Raw genomic sequence first — 18853 nt, forward strand, 5'->3', positions numbered from 1 at the left:
ACCCCCAGTCTTCCAAATACAGTGATAACAGAGCCCGTGGAGAAAGGGGGAGCCCCCCCTACCCTATCCAGCCCCCAGAAGCAGCTTGGGGCCACTGCTCCCGCGGAAGGCACGCTCGCCCGGTGCGCCTGCAGCCCCTGCGCGGGCTCCGCGTGGCACTTCCGATCCCGGGCCGGCCGCTCGCCGCAGCCTCGGCGGGCCCGCCCCCTCCCCCGGGCGCCGGCGCCCCCCAGCTCCGCTCCGCCCCGCCCCGCCCGGTGTGCCCACCCCCGGCCCGCCCCGAACCCCGAGCCCCGAGCCCGAGCCCAGCGGCCCGCAGCAGCAGGCACCGGGGGCGCTGGCGCGTCGGCGGCCGCTCCGCTCTCCCCAGCCCGGAGCCTCGGCCTGGAGCCGGAGCGCAGGAGACCGAGGCCGCCGGGGCAGCTCGGGGACGCGCCCCAGCCCTGCCCGCAGCCCCCCGGGAAGCGGGGGTCGGCTCAGGCTGCTGCCCGGCCCCGTGTCCCTTCGAGGCGGCCACATGGCTCCGCTCGGCTCGCTGCTGACCTGTCTGCTGCCCTGGTACTGCGCGCTCGCCGCGGGTGGACAGAGCCCAGGTGCGTGCGGGCCGGGGGCGCTGGGGACGCCAGGGGTTCTCCGGGGACTTGGGGGGAGCTGAGGGTTCTCTCGGATACTCCAGCCGCTGGGACAGGGCTCCAGAGGGTGGAAGGCACTGCTGGGTTGTTTGGGAGACTTTTAAGGCATTCTGGTCCTTTCTGTCATTAGAGGTAAGCTGAGCCCCCAAGGAGGGGTTTCGGGGAACATTAAGTCTCTTCTGAGTTCTCTCTCTACCCCTTCCCAATCGTGGGAGCGTGTGCACGTGCGTGTATCTGGTTGTCTTTCACACACATCCAATCAGGCAAGCAGGTGATCACACCCCACCATGGAGAACCCAGGGCCCTGACTCTTACACAGAATCTGGTTTGCACGTGTTCATCTCCCTCTCCACCCCAGACACCCCACCCAACCGAGGCACTGACCAGACACACTCCATGCACGTCTTCCAGCATGGGGTACCCTCCTGGGGCTTTGGGTAGTGGGCACATGCCCTGGGGCGTTTCCAGGCAGGATTCATGGGCTAACGTGGGACCCCTTTTGCGCAGTATGATGGCCTTCCGCTCTCCCCCGAGTAAGAAGAGATCCCCTCACTTCCAGGCACCTTGGGATCTTCAGGCCAGTTCCTTTTTCTATGTTTTAGCAGCGCCGTGGATTGGGGAAGAGAGACATGGAACTGTGTGCAAATGAAAAATCCCTCCAAATGCATATCCATGAATCACCAGGCCTGGAAGCCAGTGTGCTGTCATCCCTGCCTGGGCTGACTGGGTGCAGGGAGAGCTGTTTGAGGATGGGGCACGTGGCCTGGAGCATGGGGCCATGACCTCACACTTCATTCAGCCAAAGTGGGCAGGTCACCCCCTGTGTCTCCTTTTATTTTTGAAGATCTATATTTATCCGACTTGGGGCTGGGCCATGTAGAAAGAAATCTCACAGCCACTGTGCTGGTTAAAAAAAAAAAAAAAAGTTTTCTTTGTAACCTTGGAAAAATATAGAACCGCTCGTTCCCTCCTTTCCCCCTCCCTCCCGTCTCCAGCCCCACCTTTCTCTCTGACATGGGCCAGGATCCCCTGGGTTTCTAGGTGTGTTTGTTTTGGCAGCTACATTCTTGGGAGCTTGGTGAAGGCCCTACCCCAGGCTGGGCTGGTGACTGAAAAGCACACTCAGGGGAATTGGGGCAGATCTGGCCTAGGGAAGTCTCCGAGAAGTCCAATTCCTTCGCAGGCAGTGCCTGAGGCTGGAGGGCTTGTTGCTAGAGAGACGGAACTGTTTGGCATCCCTTGTTTTCTTCTGCTAAATATAAAAGGACCCAGGGGCCCACGGGGAGAAATTAACACCCACAAATTATGTCAACCTGAACACCGTTCATCCCAGTGTAGGAATGTGGGAGCTCAGGAAGCCAGGGTGGAAAGTACGTGAACTTGAGCTACGGAATCTGTGGATGATGGTACTCAGTGGTACCCGTCCCTCTTTGCCCCCGAGGGACTCCCAACATCCTCTTTTCCTCTGCACAGTGAAGTAACTCTTGGTTTACCTCTGACAGACCTGCATCTGTCTGGGAAGTTCAGTGACTATCGTGTGACCGTGCCCTGCAGTACCGACTTCCGGGGACGCTTCCTCTCCCACGTGGTGTCCGGCCCTGCTGCCGCCTCTGCAGGGACTGTGGTCATGGACAGGCCATCCAGCCCAGCCTCAAGCTCCGGACGCCTCCGGGTGGCTCGCAGTCCCCAGGGAGAGACCCCGAGGTCGGCCGGGTCGGGGCGCCACTCCCTCTACTTCAATGTGACTGTCTTTGGGAAAGAGCTGCACGTGCGGCTCCGGCCTAACCGGAGGTTGGTGGCACCAGGGGCCTCGGTGGAGTGGCACGAAGATTTTCGGGAGTTCTTCCGGCAGCCCCTGCATCAGGAGTGCGTGTACACTGGAGGCATCACCGGGATGCCCGGGGCAGCCGTTGCCATCAGCAACTGTGACGGACTGGTAAGGGACACAGGACTCGATCCTGTTGAGCAGGCAGCCTCTTCCCCAGCCCTCAGCGTCTCTGCATTTGGGATTTCCAGAGGTGTGGTATTGGGCTTCCCTTCCAGACAGGGTCCCACCGGCCATAGCTAGTCACCAGGCTCTGCCAGGCATGAAGTAGCCTAGTCGGGACGGTCCCTTTATTATACCCATCTCACCATCCAGGAGCCCACCTGGACCACGAGCTACCTGGCTGGGGCCTCTTGGCCCAGACTAATGCCAGCCCGAGGAAGGTGGGCTCTGGGGTGTCCTGGTGACTCACTAGTTAGGAGGATTTGGCTTTTTTTGAACTTTTCTGTGCTTCTTTTCACTATGCATAAAATGGGGATTTACTTATTATTGCTGTGACAGGGCCCAGGCTGGCCTTGAACTCAAGATCCTCCTATGTCCGTCTCCCAGTGCTGAGATTGTACCTGTGCACCAACACACCCGAGTTGGGTTTGTTTATCCGTCCGGCATAGAGTTTCTGTTCTGCGTGATGTCACCGAACTCTCGTGATGCCTGCGCGTGGCCTACCCCGCCAGCCCGGCACAGTGGTCTTCATGGGTTTTAGTACCACTGCTGTTATACCATGTCTTTCTTCTCCTCCTGTCCATATTGTCTCCCAAAGCCACCTGTTCTTCCCCTGCCGTCCCACGTGGTCCCTGTCTTGGAATCCTCTTCCCCTATGCTAGGAATGTCCTGGCTGCTCGGCTCCTGTGTCAAGGCAGAACGCTCCGGTGGTTTCCTTTTCCCCATGTGTGTTGGCTCTGGCTCCCCGGGCTGCCCGTCCTGCCCGTCCGTGGTGTGTCAAGCCCCTGGAGCTTGCTTTCGGGTCCTGGAGCACAGCTCTTGCCACCATCTACCTTGCCAGCGACAATGGGCATGGGTTGATGCATCTCAGGAAGAGACCCACTTGCTGTGGCCTTGAGCGTTGAGAGAAGCTGAATCAGATGGAGATGAGGAGGCCTGGTAAGGGTCTGTCCAAAGGGAGGGCTGTGAACACTGCTTAAGATGTCTCCCTGCTGCCTGGACTTGATGATCTCGGCTTCTTATTTTATTTTTTTAAGTATTTATTTATTAGAGAGAAAGAGGCAGAAAGAGAGAGTGAGGGAGAGAATGTGCACTCCAGGGCCTCCAGCCACTGCAAGTGAACTCCAAATGCATGCACCCCCTGGTGCATCTGACTTTACATGGGTCCTGGAGAATCAAACCGGATCCTTTGGCTTTGCAGGCAAACGCCTTAACCGCTAAGCATCTCTTCAGCCCATGGCTTCTTATTTTTATTTATTTATTTATTTATTTGAGTCAAGCCCAACAGACTGGCCTTTTTTTTTTTTTTAAATGAGAGAGAGAGAGAGAGAGAGAGAGAGAATTAGCATGCTAGGACCTACAGCCACTGCATTCGAACTGCAGACATGAGTGCCACCTTGTGCTTCTGGCTTATGTGGAATCTGAAGAGTCGAACCTGGGTCCTTAGGCTTTGCAGGCAAGCACCTTAACCGCTGAGCCATCTCTCTAGCCCTATTCTTCTTTTTCTTCTTCTTTTTTTTTTTCACATCTACTTGTGTGTCGTGTGCATGTGTGTATGGCTGTTCGTATGCGTGCAGACACGCGGGTGGGTGCGCAAACGCATGTGGTGGTCAGAGGTTGGCGTCAGGTGTCTTCGTGAGTCGCTGTTTACTGAGGCAGGGTCTCTCACTGAACCCAGAACTAGCTGATCCAGCTGGCCTAGCTGGCCAGGACACTTTCAGGATCTCCTGTTTCCATCCCCGGAGCACTGGGATTACAGGCAGGCCCCGTGCCTGCCTGGCACTTCCGTGGGTGCTGGGGATCTGAACCCAGGTCCTCATGTTTGCACAGTTGGCATTTGACCCAGCCCCTTGTCCCTTGTGTCTCGATCTCATTTTCAGCCTCCTGTGAGGTTGCTTTAGACATGTCCTCCGAATCAAGCTCACCCACAAGTTTAATACCACAAGTGTTATGTACTGTGTGGATTCGGAGATTTATTCATATACCCATACAGATATGTATAAACAATGATTTTTTTTTTTTGTTGTTTTTTTGATTTTTCGAGGTAGGGTCTCACTCTAGCCCAGGCTGACCTGAAATTTACTATGTAGTCTCAAGGTGGCCTCGAACTCATGGTGATCCTCCTACCTCTGCCTCCTGAGTGCTGGGATAAAAGGCGTGTGCCACCACGCCTGGCTCAACAATGATTTTTTTTTTTTTTTTGCCTTCCTGTCAACGGTTTTCAGACCACTGCAGGCAATAGGGCCATGGTGGAAAGACACGGCCTAAGTAGTGGCTGGTTCTCAGGGCTGAGTGTGAGCCATTGAGCGCTCTATTAGAGCCGCAATGCCTTCCCCATTGGGGTGGGACCCAGAATCTGCTTTGCCAACCAAACTTTACAGGTGATCTGGGGCAAGGGGTTCATAGGTGGACTTTGAGAAATCCTGATTGTATGTGGCGGGCGGGGGGAGACATGAGAGCTTGCCCAGATGCCCTTGGGGCTTGGGGTCTGCTGCTTGGCCATCATCCTGGAGTGACGCATGGAGAGAGCTCAGTCAGTGTGTGGTTGGCCCTCAAGTGAGGTGCGAGGGGATGATCAGCACCATTTCAGCCTCCCCAAGAACATACTTGTCATTGAACCAGCTCAGCAGCCTGCTGACAGGCGCTGGCTGTCACGGGAGATCATGTCCCAGCACCCTGTGAACGCGACCATGTGGCCACACCATGCCGCGTGCTTGATGAGCATTGTGCCTGGTTGTTGGGGCTGGTGGATGAAGGGACTGATGTGTAGGCCTGGGTTCACGCATGCCCTAGATGATGTTGCCAAGTTTCGGTGGCCTCTGAGTAATGTCCTCTCTAGCTGTGTGACCTTATGAAAGTCGCTCCCCATCTTTGGACTTCACTCTTCCTCAGTGGACCTAAGAAGGCCGCCCCGACACTCACTGGTGGGTGGGGGTTGATTGTGTGGCTTGGCAGAGGCTGGGTCAGGTCTCACAGGCTCCGCTGAGCTTTTTAAAATTTTTAAAAATATTATTTATTTAAGAGAGAGAGAAAGGCAGATAGAATGGGTGCAACAGGGCCTCTGACCACTGCAAACAAACTCCAGACTCATGTGCCACTTTGTGCATCTGGCTTACATGGGTCCTGGGGAATCGAACCAGGGTCCTTTGGCTTTGCAGGCAAACACCTTAACCGCTAAGTCATCTCTGCAGCCCTCTATCTTAGTTTTGGAGGCGAGGTCTCTCACGGAACCTGGAGCTCACTGATTCTGCTGGACTAGCTAGCCAGCAAGCCCAAAGACCTCCTGTTGATACCTCCCCCGGGGCAGAGACAGGCTCACAGCACCGGGCCCAGCCTTTACATGGGTTTTTGAGGTCCAAAGTCACTTACCTACACTTGTGCGGCAGCAAGCACTTGGCTGAGCCATTTCCCCAGCCCCAGGATTCCTGCCAAAAAGAATAAAGGAGAAAAAAGTACTTGAAAAAAGTTGCATACTGAACACTGACCAGGGACAAAAGCCCCATGGAGGAGATCCGAAGATAACGGGAACACAGATAAGATAGTGTCCATCCCCAGTGGTGAGTGTGAACTCACTGTCGGGTGCAGTCCCTGTCCCAGGAACCCGCTCTGCAGAGTGGCAGGAGGGGTGGCGAGGATTGCTGCCCCAATTAGCAACCCTTTAAAATATTTTATTTATTTTTATTTTATTATTTATTTATTAGAGAGAAGGAGAATGGGCGTGGCAGGGCCTCCAGCCACTGCAGATGAACTCCAGACGCACGCTGCGCCACCTTGTGCATCTGGCTTACATGGGATCTGGGGAATTGAACAGGGCTCATTGAGCCTGGGTCCTTTGGCTTTGCAGGCCAGCGCCTTAGCCACTAAACCATCTCTCCGGCCCTGAGCACCCCTTTAGACACAATGCTTCTCACCCGAGCAGAGAACATCCAAGATGGCTGCAGCTCTGTCTACACGGTGGGGCTCCTTCCTCCTGTCCTAGGCTTGGTACGACACCAGCGTCTCCTGTTCCAGCTTGAAGGGAGGGGCTTGCAGGATCTGCCCTTGCACACCCCAGCCAGGCCATCCCTAGGTGGTGAGACACCAGGGTCTACTTGGCCCAGGCTCCCTGGAGGTGGTGGCATTGTTCCAGGATGACCCAAACATCCCATCATCAACTTGATGTTGTGTTGGGCCTTGGGCCAACAGAGAGAAAGACTGATCTAGCCAGCCAGGTTTGAGGATGGTTTGGGCAAACAAGGAATATGGGAATACCACCCCCACCACCCTGCAGGCTTGCTTCTGGGAAGTGTTTCCTGTGTGTATGTGTGTGTGTGCGCGCGTGCATGCGTGCAGGACTAGCCTAGGATGCTTCCAGACATATGTTCTGGTAGTGGCAATGACCCGATTAGTTCTTTCGGGCTCCTAATGCTGGTTACCTGGCGGGGCAGCAGTTCTTTGTGGGTATTGGAGAGTCTGTGGGGTGCAGAATGGGATTCCCACCCAGAGACACATCGCCCACCCTGTCTGCTTCCCAGGGTCCTGGGCCGTGAGTCTCTGTGCTGGGCTTTCCCACTGTCTTCAATGCCTCTGTGAGTCAGGGCCTGGCACAGAAGAGGCCACACGTGTAAGAATTGTCACATCTGGTTCCGTTTTTCCACTCTGCAGATGCAGCACTTTTTGGCAGAGTGGGAGGGGCGGGGGAGGGGAGGCAGAGTCCCCGCCCCGCTGCTTCTCACTGACCTGCTCCCCGCGTGGCTCTGAGCCTCTTGTCTCTAACGTGGGGCTGCAGAGGGCAAGGGCCAAGAGCCTTTTCTGACGGGGATGAACGGGCTTTAAAGAAATGCTGCTTGCTGCCTGCGGGCTGTGCCCGGGGGGAGCCCAGTAAGTGGCGGAGGTGTGCTCTGTATGGCGTGTGAACTGCCTACAAATAGGTGTGCAAAGGTGTTGCTGGTATTGGGTAAGAGGAGGTGGTCTAGGATGTGGGAAGGGTGGTCTTTTCTACCCTGGTGGTGTGACCCTAAGCAAGTTTCTAAATCTCTCTGGGCTTAGGTCCTTTTCTGTAAGGAGGAGGAGCAGACTAGCATTCAGAGGATTCAATGACATTGATATAGAAATTTTGGGGTTCCTTGCCAATGCACCAATACTGTATGCCAACGCGTCAATGATTTTGGAGTTGGGCGTGGGTGGCACATGCCTTTAATCCCGGCACTTGGGAGGCAGAAGTAGGAGGATCATTGTGACTTCAAGGCCACCCTGAGATTGCATAGTGAATTCCAGGTCAGCCTGAGCTAGAATAAGACTACCTAAAAAAACAAAAAACAAAAAAAAATTTTTTTTCTGGTGGGGGAAGGGATGTCCCTGGATTCTTGTCTTAAGAATTGAACAAATGAAATACACAGACCAGTGGATAAGGTTCAGAAAGATTTTATTATTGCTTAGAATTTTAAGGAGGGAGAGCTTTAAAGAGAAGAAGAGCTGGAGGAAGGATGGAGGAAAGGAAAGAAGGAAGGAAGGGATGGATGGAGGGAGGGAGAGAGACAGAATTTAAGAGAAGGAAAAGGCAGAGCTCTTGTCCAGGGAGGCAAGGGGAGATTTGAGAAACCCACGCCAAGATTCAGGTTGGGTTTTTTTTTCTGAGCCCCGTGGATGGGCAGATGGTTTAGACAGTCTAGACCTGATGTCAGGTGTCTGGGCTCAGGATTCTTAGAAAAGGACATCTTCCCGGAGGTCTTAATTCTCCAGGAAGAGTCTTTTCAGGAGGGAGTGGAAGGGCTCCATATGGGGTCGCCATAGTGATGTATAATGACCTAGGCTTTCTCCTACAGGCCCAAGGACAATTCCTGCATTTAGTCAAAAAAAAAAAAAAAAAAAAAAAAGAAAACTGTCACTTTGGGGTCCTGTCACCCCCCCAAGTTGCCTAGCCAATTTCTTATCTCCTCCAATATCATACTCTTGCCTCACCCTCCAAGCCCCCCTCCCCCCACCGGTCCATGCTATTTACTTGGCTCCCACATGTCTTTGCCCTCCCCTCCCTGGACACGCTCCATGTCACCCTCCAGCGCCTGGTACACAGCTGCCCCCATGCCCGGTTGGAAGGCTAGGAGCAGATGGACACCAAGAGAAAGCTAAGTGCCAGTGACGGTAGAAAGAGGTCATATTGTGACAAACGGGTGAGGAGCTGACTCTCCAGGGCCAGTGTGGCTTTGCAAGTGCTTTAAGTATGTTTCCTTTTTTTAAAGGAAAAATCAGAAATATGGATGTTTCGATACAATGTTCTAATTTTTAAGACAGTGACTGAGCCCAGCAGCTGGTCTCATAGCTAGAGGCTATGGGGATTGTTGGTTGAATGTCATTCTTTTTTAAAATACTTGATTTGAGAGAGAGAGACAGAGAGAAAGAAAGAGGTGGGGGGCAGGAGAGAGAGACGGGGGTGGGGAGAGAATGGGCTCCAGGACCTGCAGTCGCTGCAAACAGTCCAAATGCATGCATCTCCTTGCGCATCTGGGTTATGTGGGTACCGGGGAATCAAACCTGGATCCTTAGACTTCACAGGCAAATGCCTTAACTACTTGCCCACTAACACCGTCTCTGCAGCCCCAAAGCCATCTCTCCAGCCCCCGATGTCATTCTTAGCATGCCGTTCTACCAAAATGCGGGAGACTGGGAAGTTTACAAACTACCGACATTGGGCTGGCGTGCAGCTTGGCAGTAGAGCACGTGCCAGCCTCTCATAAGGCTCTGGGGTCCAAGAACAAGTAAACACAGACAGACATATTTATTTCTTAAGGTTCTGGAAGCCGGGAAGCTCAAAGGCAGAGTGTTGGGAGCTCTGGTGTCTAGTGACTGCTTAGTCCTGTGGAGGGGACAAATGCCGTGCCCTCACGTGAAGAGGTGGAAGAGAAACAAACCGGACCTAGTGAGTTCCCCATATGAAGCGGCCTCTCCCATCCTTGAGGGCTCTGTCCGCCTGACTCAATCACCTTTTAATACAATCGTGGGGTGATTAGCTTTCAATGTGCAGATACGGCAGGACTCATATTCAGTCCAAATGGTGGGTGGTGTGAGTGGGGGAGGAGGCGGGGATTGGGGGGACTATTGGAGCTACTGCCTGGTTTGGAATCTCAGCTCTGTCTTGTGCACATTTTGTGACCGTGGGCACTCCCTAAATTCTCTGTGCCTCAGTTTCCTTATCTGGAAAGTGGGGATTATTACGACTTGGAGCTGTCAGAGTGTTAAGGGCTCCAACATCTCAGCCAAGGCCATCGTAATACTGTGGCTTAATTGCTTGCAGCCCCTGGGTCTGAAGAGGGTGACGGGCTGGAAGAGAATGTCAGGGACGTCCCATCTGCCTGATGGCCATTCCAGGGGTTCTCTGGCCCTCAGACATCAGGCAGAGCCTGTGTGGCCTTAGGCCTGTTAGCTTTTCTCAAGGTATACCTTGTTTCTCGCCCCAGGTGGCAGTCTCACCATGAGCAGGTATCCCAAGGGGCAGGGTCTGAGTGTTTCCCCCTGGCCTGGGCAAGTGTGCAGGACAGGGAAACTGCCTCAGTGAGGGAATGTTGGGGGGAGGGTTTGCTTTTAGAAGTGACTCTAGCTCCTATTTATTTCTTTTTTTTGAGGGGGGGGTGAGGTCTTTAAGGCAGGGTTTTGCTGTAGCCCATGCTGACCAGGAATTAGTCTCAGAGTGGCCTCAAACTTAAGGCAATCTTCCTACCTCTTCCTCCCAAGTGCTGTGATTAAAGGCATGCACACCCACACCCAGCTCCACTCATGTTTTTTAAAATAAATATTTCATTTATTTATTTATTTGAGAGAGAGAGAGGGAGAGAAGCAGATATATGTATAGAGAGAATGGGCATTCCAGGGCCTTCAGCTGCTGCAAATGAACTCCAGACACGTGCACCACCTTGTGCATCTGGCTTATGTGTGTACTGGGGAATCGAACCTGGGTCCTTAGGCTTCACAGGCAAGCACCTGAACTGCTAAGGCGTCTCTCCAGCCACCCCACCGGCTTACAGTTTTGAGGGGAAGCTTCATCATAGTGCAGGAAACACGGCAGAGCAGGGGCTGGGCATTACGTCTTGCCACAGCAGCTGGGAGGTAGCAGCAAGAGTGAACTGGCGCTGGCCAGGGGGCCTTGGGCTGCATTGTTCCAAGACTGTCCCTAAGTGGCACACCTGCTCCTGCAAGCTCCACCTTCCAAACTGCCACTATCTGGGAATCGGGAATGAGGCTTAATTTCAAGCACATGAGGCTGTGCAGGGACATTTCACATTCAGACGACCATACAAGGCCTCATCCGCGTTCCAAGGGTGCCACTGGGCTTATTGTATTTGCTACATAGTTATAGCTCAGATCCCTTAGAAATGCTGGCTCCTTTAAAAAACATTAACTATGGTCAGGCGTGGTGGCGCACGCCTTTACTCCCAGCACTTGGGAGGCAGAAGTAGGAGGATTGCCATGAGTTCGAGGCCACCCTGAGACTCCATAGTGAATTCCAGGTCAGCCTGGGCTACAGTGAGACCCTACCTTGAAAAACCAAAAAAAAAAAAAAAAAAAAAAATTAACTATGGACTTTACTATCTTGTGTTGTAACGCACTAAGAAGATCAGGAAGAAAAGTTCCCACAAGTCACCCCGAGGTGACCCTCAAAGATGGCTGCTCACTTACTCTGGGGGTGAGGTGTGGCCACGTCGGAGTGCATGGCTCCCACCAGATCCACGGAGGTGGCCAGCCCAGGCTTTCATGGAGAGGCAGGGAGTGAGGGGACTGAGTGACCGTCCGCCATCCGCTGCGGACACACAAGGCCACCGGGACCTCGTCTTGTTCCCTTGCGGGCGGGCTGGCTGCTCCCCCACCCCCGGCTCGTTGCCCCTGGCCTTTCTCTTGAGGGATGAACTCAAAGGCTTCGTGCATGCTAGGCCAGCTCTCTACTGACTGAATAGTGTATTCCCAGGCCTCTACTTTGTGTTTGGATGCCGCAGAGCCCTGGGATGTGAGCGGGAGTGTCTTCTCATCATTGCCAGCGTCTTTGAGTGAGGAAGGATCTGTGGCAGGATGCACTGCAGGTTTGCTTGCAGACCCCTCTGCCTGCACAGGCGGCTCTTCCTCTTGCTCCTGGGAGGGCCATCTGCCCGCGTAGTGGTCTGCACCGGTGGGGCCATGGCCCTGGGTACTGGGGGGGGGGTTCCAGCGCTTGAGGCAGTCAGATCTTGCCATCTTGCCTCCCTGTCTCCCTGCATTCCTGCCTCGCTGTCTGCCCTGGATTAATAACCCATTTATGATATGGAATCAAAGCCAGACGTCACCTCGCTGCCGCTGCTGAGCAGCAGATCGGCCTCCTCTTGGGCTGGTTTACTTTTCTTTCCTCGGCCGTGTCTCCAGGTGGTGACGGGAGAGGGGGTCACCGGGGCTGCATGTGGGGAGGGTCGTGTCGGCCCCGAGGCTGGGGTGAGCTCCCAGCAAGGGAGCCCGTGGGGTTCCCAGCTCCCAAGCTCTACAGTGGAAAGTTCTCAAACTGCTTGCCAGGCCCCCACATCGTGTTTCCAACATGGGGGCTTTGCTTGCCTTCAAAGTCCCCAAACCACCACCACTGATAACCATGTCCACATGACACCTCATTGTGGGCAGCTCAAGGCTCCTGTGACAGCCCCCCAGCGATCTCCAGACAGCCTCTGCCACGAACACTACTGGCGTGGGGCTTGGTGCCCTCCACTCTGGCCTTGGCCTGAGAGGGACACGGCGGTGGCTGGAAGAGGCTCCGGAGCCTCCGAGTCTGTCCCTCGTCACTTCCCATCTAAGGAGATGAGGTCCAAGGAAGGGAAGAGACAGAGGGTCACACGACAACAGGTGACCATCCTCTTTGGTGGACAGGAGTGCTCCAGGTCTTCCTATAATCCCTCAGCGATTTCTGAGTCGATGGAAGAGGACTGAACTCATGTAAATAGTGATCAAGGCCAGTGAGCTGCTAGCCATGGCAACAGCTTGAGGGTGATGGATGCTAAAAGCCATAGGGCCGTCTTGAGAACCCTTAAACTTGGTTGAATACTTGAGTAATATGTTTTTTCTATTTTTTAAAAAAATTTATTACCATTTTCCATGATTATAAAAAATATCCCATGGTAATTCCCTCCCTCCCCCCCCCCACTTTCCCCTTTGAAATTCCATTCTCCATCATATTACCTCCCCATCTCCATCATTGTACTTACATATATACAATACCAACCTATTAAGTACCCTCCTCCCTTCCTTTCTCTTCCCTTTATGTCTCCTTTTTAACTTACTGGCCTCTGCTACTAAGTATTTTCATTCTCACGCAGAAGCCCAGTCATCTGTAGCTAGGATCCACATATGAGAGAGAACATGTGGCGCTTGGCTTTCTGGGCCTGGGTTACCTCACTTAGTATAATCCTTTCCAGGTCCATCCATTTTTCTGCAAATTTCATAACTTCATTTTTCAAAGAGGCATCTTTTTAAAAGTATTTTATTTATTTATAAGAGAGAGAGAGAATGGGCATACCAAGGCCTCCTGCTACTGCAAAGGGGCTTCAGACGCATGGGCCACTTTGGGTTTTCCATGGGTACTGGAGAATCAGACCCTGCCCATCGGGCTTTACAAGCCAGTGCCTTTAACCTCTGAGCCATTTCTCCAGCCCACGAGGCATTTTTGACTAGGTCACCAGCACCTAGGCTCTACTTCACATTCTCTGATGAATGAATGAGCAAATGAATGCCATTGCAGATTGAAGGGACCTGTTAACCACAGTATGGATGTTTATGTTGTTAACTGAGACACGTATTGGTGCAATGCCAAAATTCTGGACATCTGAAACCTGGGTGTTATCCCCAAGCTGGATTGAAGGCGTTTTTACTGTCCCCGCGCCCTGTGCAGAGGAGATTGTGGTGCTTAGTGGGTAAATCTCTTGTCCAAGATCCCTGGAGCTGGAGCCGGGTGGCACCCCTCTTTGTCTTTTGTGCTTACCTGTCAGGGAGCCTTCTCCTTGGCCAGCATGGAGTCCCTCATTGTTGCAGTCATGTTGGCATTGCTGGCAGAAAACACCCGACCAAGAGCAGCTTGTGGGAGGAAGGGTTTATTTTGGCTTACAGACTCGAGGGGAAGCTCCATGATGGCAGGGGAAATGATGGCATGAGCAGAGGATGGGCATCACCCCCTGGCCAATACCAGGTGCATAACAGCAACAGGAGACTGTGCCAAACACTGACAAGGGGACACTGGCTATAACACCCACAAGCCCGCCCCAACAACACACTGCCTCCAGGAGGCATTAATCCCCAAATCTCCATCAGCTGGGATCCTAGCATTCAGAACACCCAAGTTTACGGGGGACACCTGAATCAAACCACCACACTCATCTATCACTTAAAAAAAAATATTTATTTTTATTTGAGAGAGGGAAAGAGAGAGAGAGAGAGAGAGAGAGAGAGAGAGAGAGAGAGAGAGAGAGAGAATGGGTACGCCAGGGGTTCCAGCCACTGCAAACAAACTCCAGATGCATGCGCCGCTGTGTGCATCTGGCTTTCGTGGATCCTGGGGAATCGAACCAAGGTCCTTTAGGTTTGCAGGCAAGTGCCTTAACCACTAAGCTATCACTTGCTTTTTGAGAAGGATCTTGAACTTCTTTTTTTTTTTTTTAAAGATTTTATTTTTATTTATTAGAGACACACACACACACAGAGAGAGAAAGAGAGAGAGAGAGAGAGAGAGAGAGAGAGAGAGAGAGAGAGAGAGAGAGAATGCCACACCCGGGCCTCTCGCCACTGCAAACAAACTCCAGATGCATGCACCCCCATGTGCATCTGGCTTACGTGGGACCTGGAGAATCAAACCGGGATCCTTTGGCTTTGCAGATCAACGCCTTAACCGCTAAGCCATCTCTCCAGCCCTCATCTGTCACTTTCTTAGACCATATCGGTCTGTAGCCTTTCCATGTGTGAGCTCGTGTGGAGAGGCGTGACATATTGCCAAAGCAGTTTGGTCGGAGCCAGGCTGCTGTAGGGCTGATCAGAGGAAAGCCCGGCTGGAACAGGGGCCTTCTGGGCTCTTTCTTGGCTGGCTCTCTCCTGCTGAGGGACTGGCTGCACCCTTTCGATGGAGCTGCCCTGCAGGGGCTGGCTGGCATCTGAGCCGTGATGTGTACACCACGGAGCCTCCATGCAGGGGGCCTCTCCTCTGCTCCGGGCCTGGCAGCCACACCGCCTTCTGGCACTCATGGGCTGCTTCCTGTCTCCTCGTCCCGAAGCCACAGCCACTGCCAGGACTTGGAGCCAAGCAAGGGGCCAGGCAGAGCTCCCGGCCCGCTCATGGTGGGCCGTGATGGGGATGGACTCGTGTAGCATAGCCTCTGAGCCGTGTGGCTCCTGGGTGCTAAGGAATGGGACCTGGCGTGGCTGTGGTCCTACCAAGGACTGTCATGCTTCAGGCTGGGTTCCCGGCTAGCCTCTGATCACCTGTAGGTGTGAGCCTCGCCCCACCCCAGCACCAGGACCCTCTGGGGATGGGGTAGAAACAGACCGTGACTTGCCTAACTTTTTGTTTTTCAAATTTTTATTAACAACTTCCATGATTATAAAAATATTCCATGATAATACCACCCCCACTTTCCCCTTTGAAACTCCACCCTCCATCATATCCCTGCCCCATCTCAATCAGTCTCTCTTTTATTTTGATGTCATGATCTTTTCCTCCTCTTATGATGGTCTTGTGTAGGGAGTGTCAGGCGCTGTGAGGTCATGGATATCCAGGCCATTTTGTGTCTGGGGGGAGCATGTTGTAAGGATTCCTACCCTTCCTTTGGCTCTTACATTCTTTCTGCCACTTCTTCTGCAATGGACCCTGAGCCTTGGAAGGTGTGATAGAGATGTTACAGTACTGAGCACTCCGGTCACTTCTTTCCATCACTATGATACCTTCTGAATCATCCCAAGGTCACTGCCATCTGAAAAGAGAAGATTCTCTACCAAAAGTGAGAGTAGCATTAATATATGGGTGTGAACATTAAGAGAAGTGCTTACTGGGTGGTTTGATAAGCATAGTATATACATTTAGCCAGACAGCAGCAGATATTACACCCTTAGGGCTCATGACCACCCCTGTTTTAAGTTTTCAGTATCAGGGATGTATTCCCTCCCATGCAGTGGGCCTCCAGTCCATTGCCTAACTGTTGAGACCCAAGCAGTTGAGTTCTGATTGAACCTAGAGGACAATTAACTATCGTTGCCATCACACACATCACTGAAAACACCAGCACAGGGTGACTGCTCATGATAGTTCTCCTCTCTGCACAGAGGACTCCTAGCTTGGGAGGCCATACGTCACTGACTTGCCCGCAGTTCACAGCCTCTCATCCTCTCAATCCCCACTGTCTTTGGGACAAGGTTGGCACATTATTCTTAACTCACAGAGGAAAGGGTTAGGTCTCGAGAGGGCACCTTGGTCTGTACCAAGCTTGAGTGCATCTCAAGGGTCCTGGGTCACACTCAGCCCTGGAAGATGCTCATAATGCTGCAGAACCATCCTAATGGCTCCACCCATGTCAGGACCTGCATGGCTGTCCACTTTAAGTCCTGGCTTCCTGGCACTGTGCTTGCAAACCCAGACCAGCCCCCAGACATTCTCTGAGCACTGTTCCACAGGGGCATAGTTCTCCACCAGAGCTGCATGTGGGAACCATCTGGGAAGCTTTGAAGACATAGATGTCAAAAAAAACAAAACAAAACAAAACAAAAAACACCAAACAAACAAAACCATCCACTGAGGTGTCTTCAGAGAGCTGGGGAGTGGCCTGGATGGAGAGAGAGTTCTACAATTTTTTTGGCACGAGGAAAATTGTCATAGACTTCATTAAGGGCTACCCTGTGCTTGACAAAGAAGAGAAACTGGGATCAGGTCATGGAGGTGAAGAAAGAAAGAAAGAGAGAGAGAAGAAGGGAGGTAGAGAAAAGAAAAGAAGGAAGGAAGGAAGGAAAAGAAAGGAAGAAGGAAAGAAAGATTGAGTGTGATATTGAGGGTCCTTGGAAGGGGAAGGAAAAGTAAGGAAGGAGAAAAGGAAGAGAAAGAAAGAAGGAAAAAGAAAGAGGGTTGGAGAGATGGCTCAGTGGTTAAGGCACTTACCTGCAGAGCCTAACGACCTGAGTTCAATTCCCCAGGACCCACGTAAGCCAGATGCACAAAGTGGCGCATGCATCTGGAGTTCATTTGCGGCAGCTGGAGGCCCTGGAGCTCCCGTTGTCTTTGCTTCTCTCTCTCTCTCTTTGCTTGCAAATAAATTTTAAAAAATATATTTTGTTTTCTAGAAAGAAGAAAGAAAGGGGAGGGAGGCGGGAGAAAGAAGCCCCCCTCCAGCCGAGGGCGTGCTCCAGCACTCTCTTCATCTTTGCAACCCTTTGGTCTCAGATGTGTCCCGCAGCTTGGAGGAGCCCTGCTGGGGCTGAACCTCACTTTCCTGTGCAGCCTGGACACCACTTGGCAGGAAAGTCGTATGATAGCAAAGGAAGGTTACGTTGTGTTGGTGCTGAATGTTCTGGAACATTCCCCCAAAGACTTGAGTGTAAAAGGCTTGATCACCAGCGTGGGCTGATACTGGGAAGTAATGGAACCTTTAGGTGGTAGGGCTTAATGGAAAGGAGTTAAGTGTTTGGAGGCATGCCCTTGAAGGTATTTGGGGACCCCAGCCCCTCCTGTTTCTCTGCTTCCTGGCTGCCCTGAGCTAAGCAAGCAGCTTTGCTGTACTGTGAGCTGTCTGTGCTATGCCGTCACAGATCCCGGAACAGAAGCTCCAAACGACCATGAGCCAGGCAAACCTTTCTTCCTTTTAACTTTATTGCCTCAGACATTTTGTCACAGTGAGTAAAAGCTACCAACACAGTTTCCATTTTTCAAACTGAGTTCTACAACTCCTTCCCCTCTTCGAAATCAGTGTGAAAATGGAAACAACTTTGTTGGTGATGGCAATAGACACACCTCTGGGCTGAACAGGCTTGCCTTTTGAGACGAGGAAATCATTAAAAACTTGGAAAACAGCAAAGGTTTTAGGAGAAGGAAAACACACATGACTTTGGCATCCAGAGACAACTCTCGGCCGGCTGGGTCTGTGTGTGCCCCACCATGCATTCTTTGCATCTCGAAAACCATCCTTTCTCAGCCTTCTTTTCTTGCTAAGGATTTCTCTATAGTGTGCTTATCCACTGGGGTTTTATTTTATTTTTTCCTTTTGGGATTGTCCTTCCATTTATAGGCAAGACACCTGCGCAGATCAAAGTCAGGAGTCAGGGACAAACTCCTCCAGGATTCTAGAAGGTCACTCCTATCTCTGACCCCACCACTCCTTTCCCAAGTCACTGGGACTCCCAAGCATGGTTTGAGTGAGGATAATTAAAATCATGCTTGCTCAGCCCTCACTGCCTGTTGGGGACCATTCTATATGCCCCACATATATTACCTTTCTTCAGCCCAGAGAGTACTGTATAACCACTTACCTAAGATTACATGAATGAGAGTGAGAGCCAGCATTTGAACTATGGGCACTCTGACTTAAGATCTCTGCAGTAAATATATATATATTTATATATATATATGAACTTATTTATTTGCAAGCACACAGAGAGAGAACAGAGATAGAGGGGATGGGCACACCAGGGCCTCCAGGTTCTGCAAACAGACTCCAGATGCATGTGCCCCTTTGTGCACCTGGCTTTTATGTGGGTACTGGGGACTCGAACTCGGGTCATTAGGCTTTGCATGCAAGTGCCTTAACCACTGAGCAATCTCTCCAGCCCCCCTCTGCATTTTTTTTTTTAACTCACAGTATTGCTCTTCCCTGAGAAGGATTCTTGCTGCAAATGGCCTGGGCCCAGCAACACTTTGGCAGCCTTTTATCTAGCACTTTCCAGGACCTGAAGAAGTCAGGCTCCTGGGAACCGAGATGCCCTGGTCATCCCAGGCACCCCTCCAGCTTGTAGACTCTTGGTTGTAGCACGTCTCAGTCCTCTCCCAGGGCTTCTCTTGCTCCCAGGTTAGAACGTGGTAGAGCGTGCAAGCCCGTCTGTTTTCGGCCCCATCCTATAAGGGCTCCTGTTTATCCCCAAGACTGCGGCTTGGTCTGAATCAAAAGACCCTCCTGCGGGCTGGAGAGATGGCTTAGCAGTTAAACGCTTGCCTGTGAAGCCTAAGGACCCCGGTTCGAGGCTCGGTTCCCCAGGTCCCACGTTAGCCAGATGCACAAGGGGGCGCACGCGT

General features: G+C 52.4%; 1 protein-coding gene across 2 annotated transcripts in view; it reads left to right on the forward strand.

Annotated features, from left to right (window-relative positions):
• Nucleotides 1-504: 504 nt before the first annotated feature.
• Nucleotides 505-18853, forward strand: part of Adamts14 (ADAM metallopeptidase with thrombospondin type 1 motif 14) — a 78485-nt gene continuing 60136 nt past the window's right edge. For both annotated transcript variants that reach the window (XM_045137415.1, XM_045137416.1), the window contains exons 1-2: nt 505-593; nt 2135-2568. In XM_045137415.1, coding sequence (XP_044993350.1) covers nt 518-593; nt 2135-2568 — 510 coding nt within the window. In that variant the 5' untranslated portion in view covers nt 505-517. The remainder of the gene's footprint in view (nt 594-2134; nt 2569-18853) is intronic.

The sequence above is a fragment of the Jaculus jaculus genome, chromosome 18 (genome assembly GCF_020740685.1).
Source record: "Jaculus jaculus isolate mJacJac1 chromosome 18, mJacJac1.mat.Y.cur, whole genome shotgun sequence".
NCBI classification, from domain to species: domain Eukaryota; kingdom Metazoa; phylum Chordata; class Mammalia; order Rodentia; family Dipodidae; genus Jaculus; species Jaculus jaculus.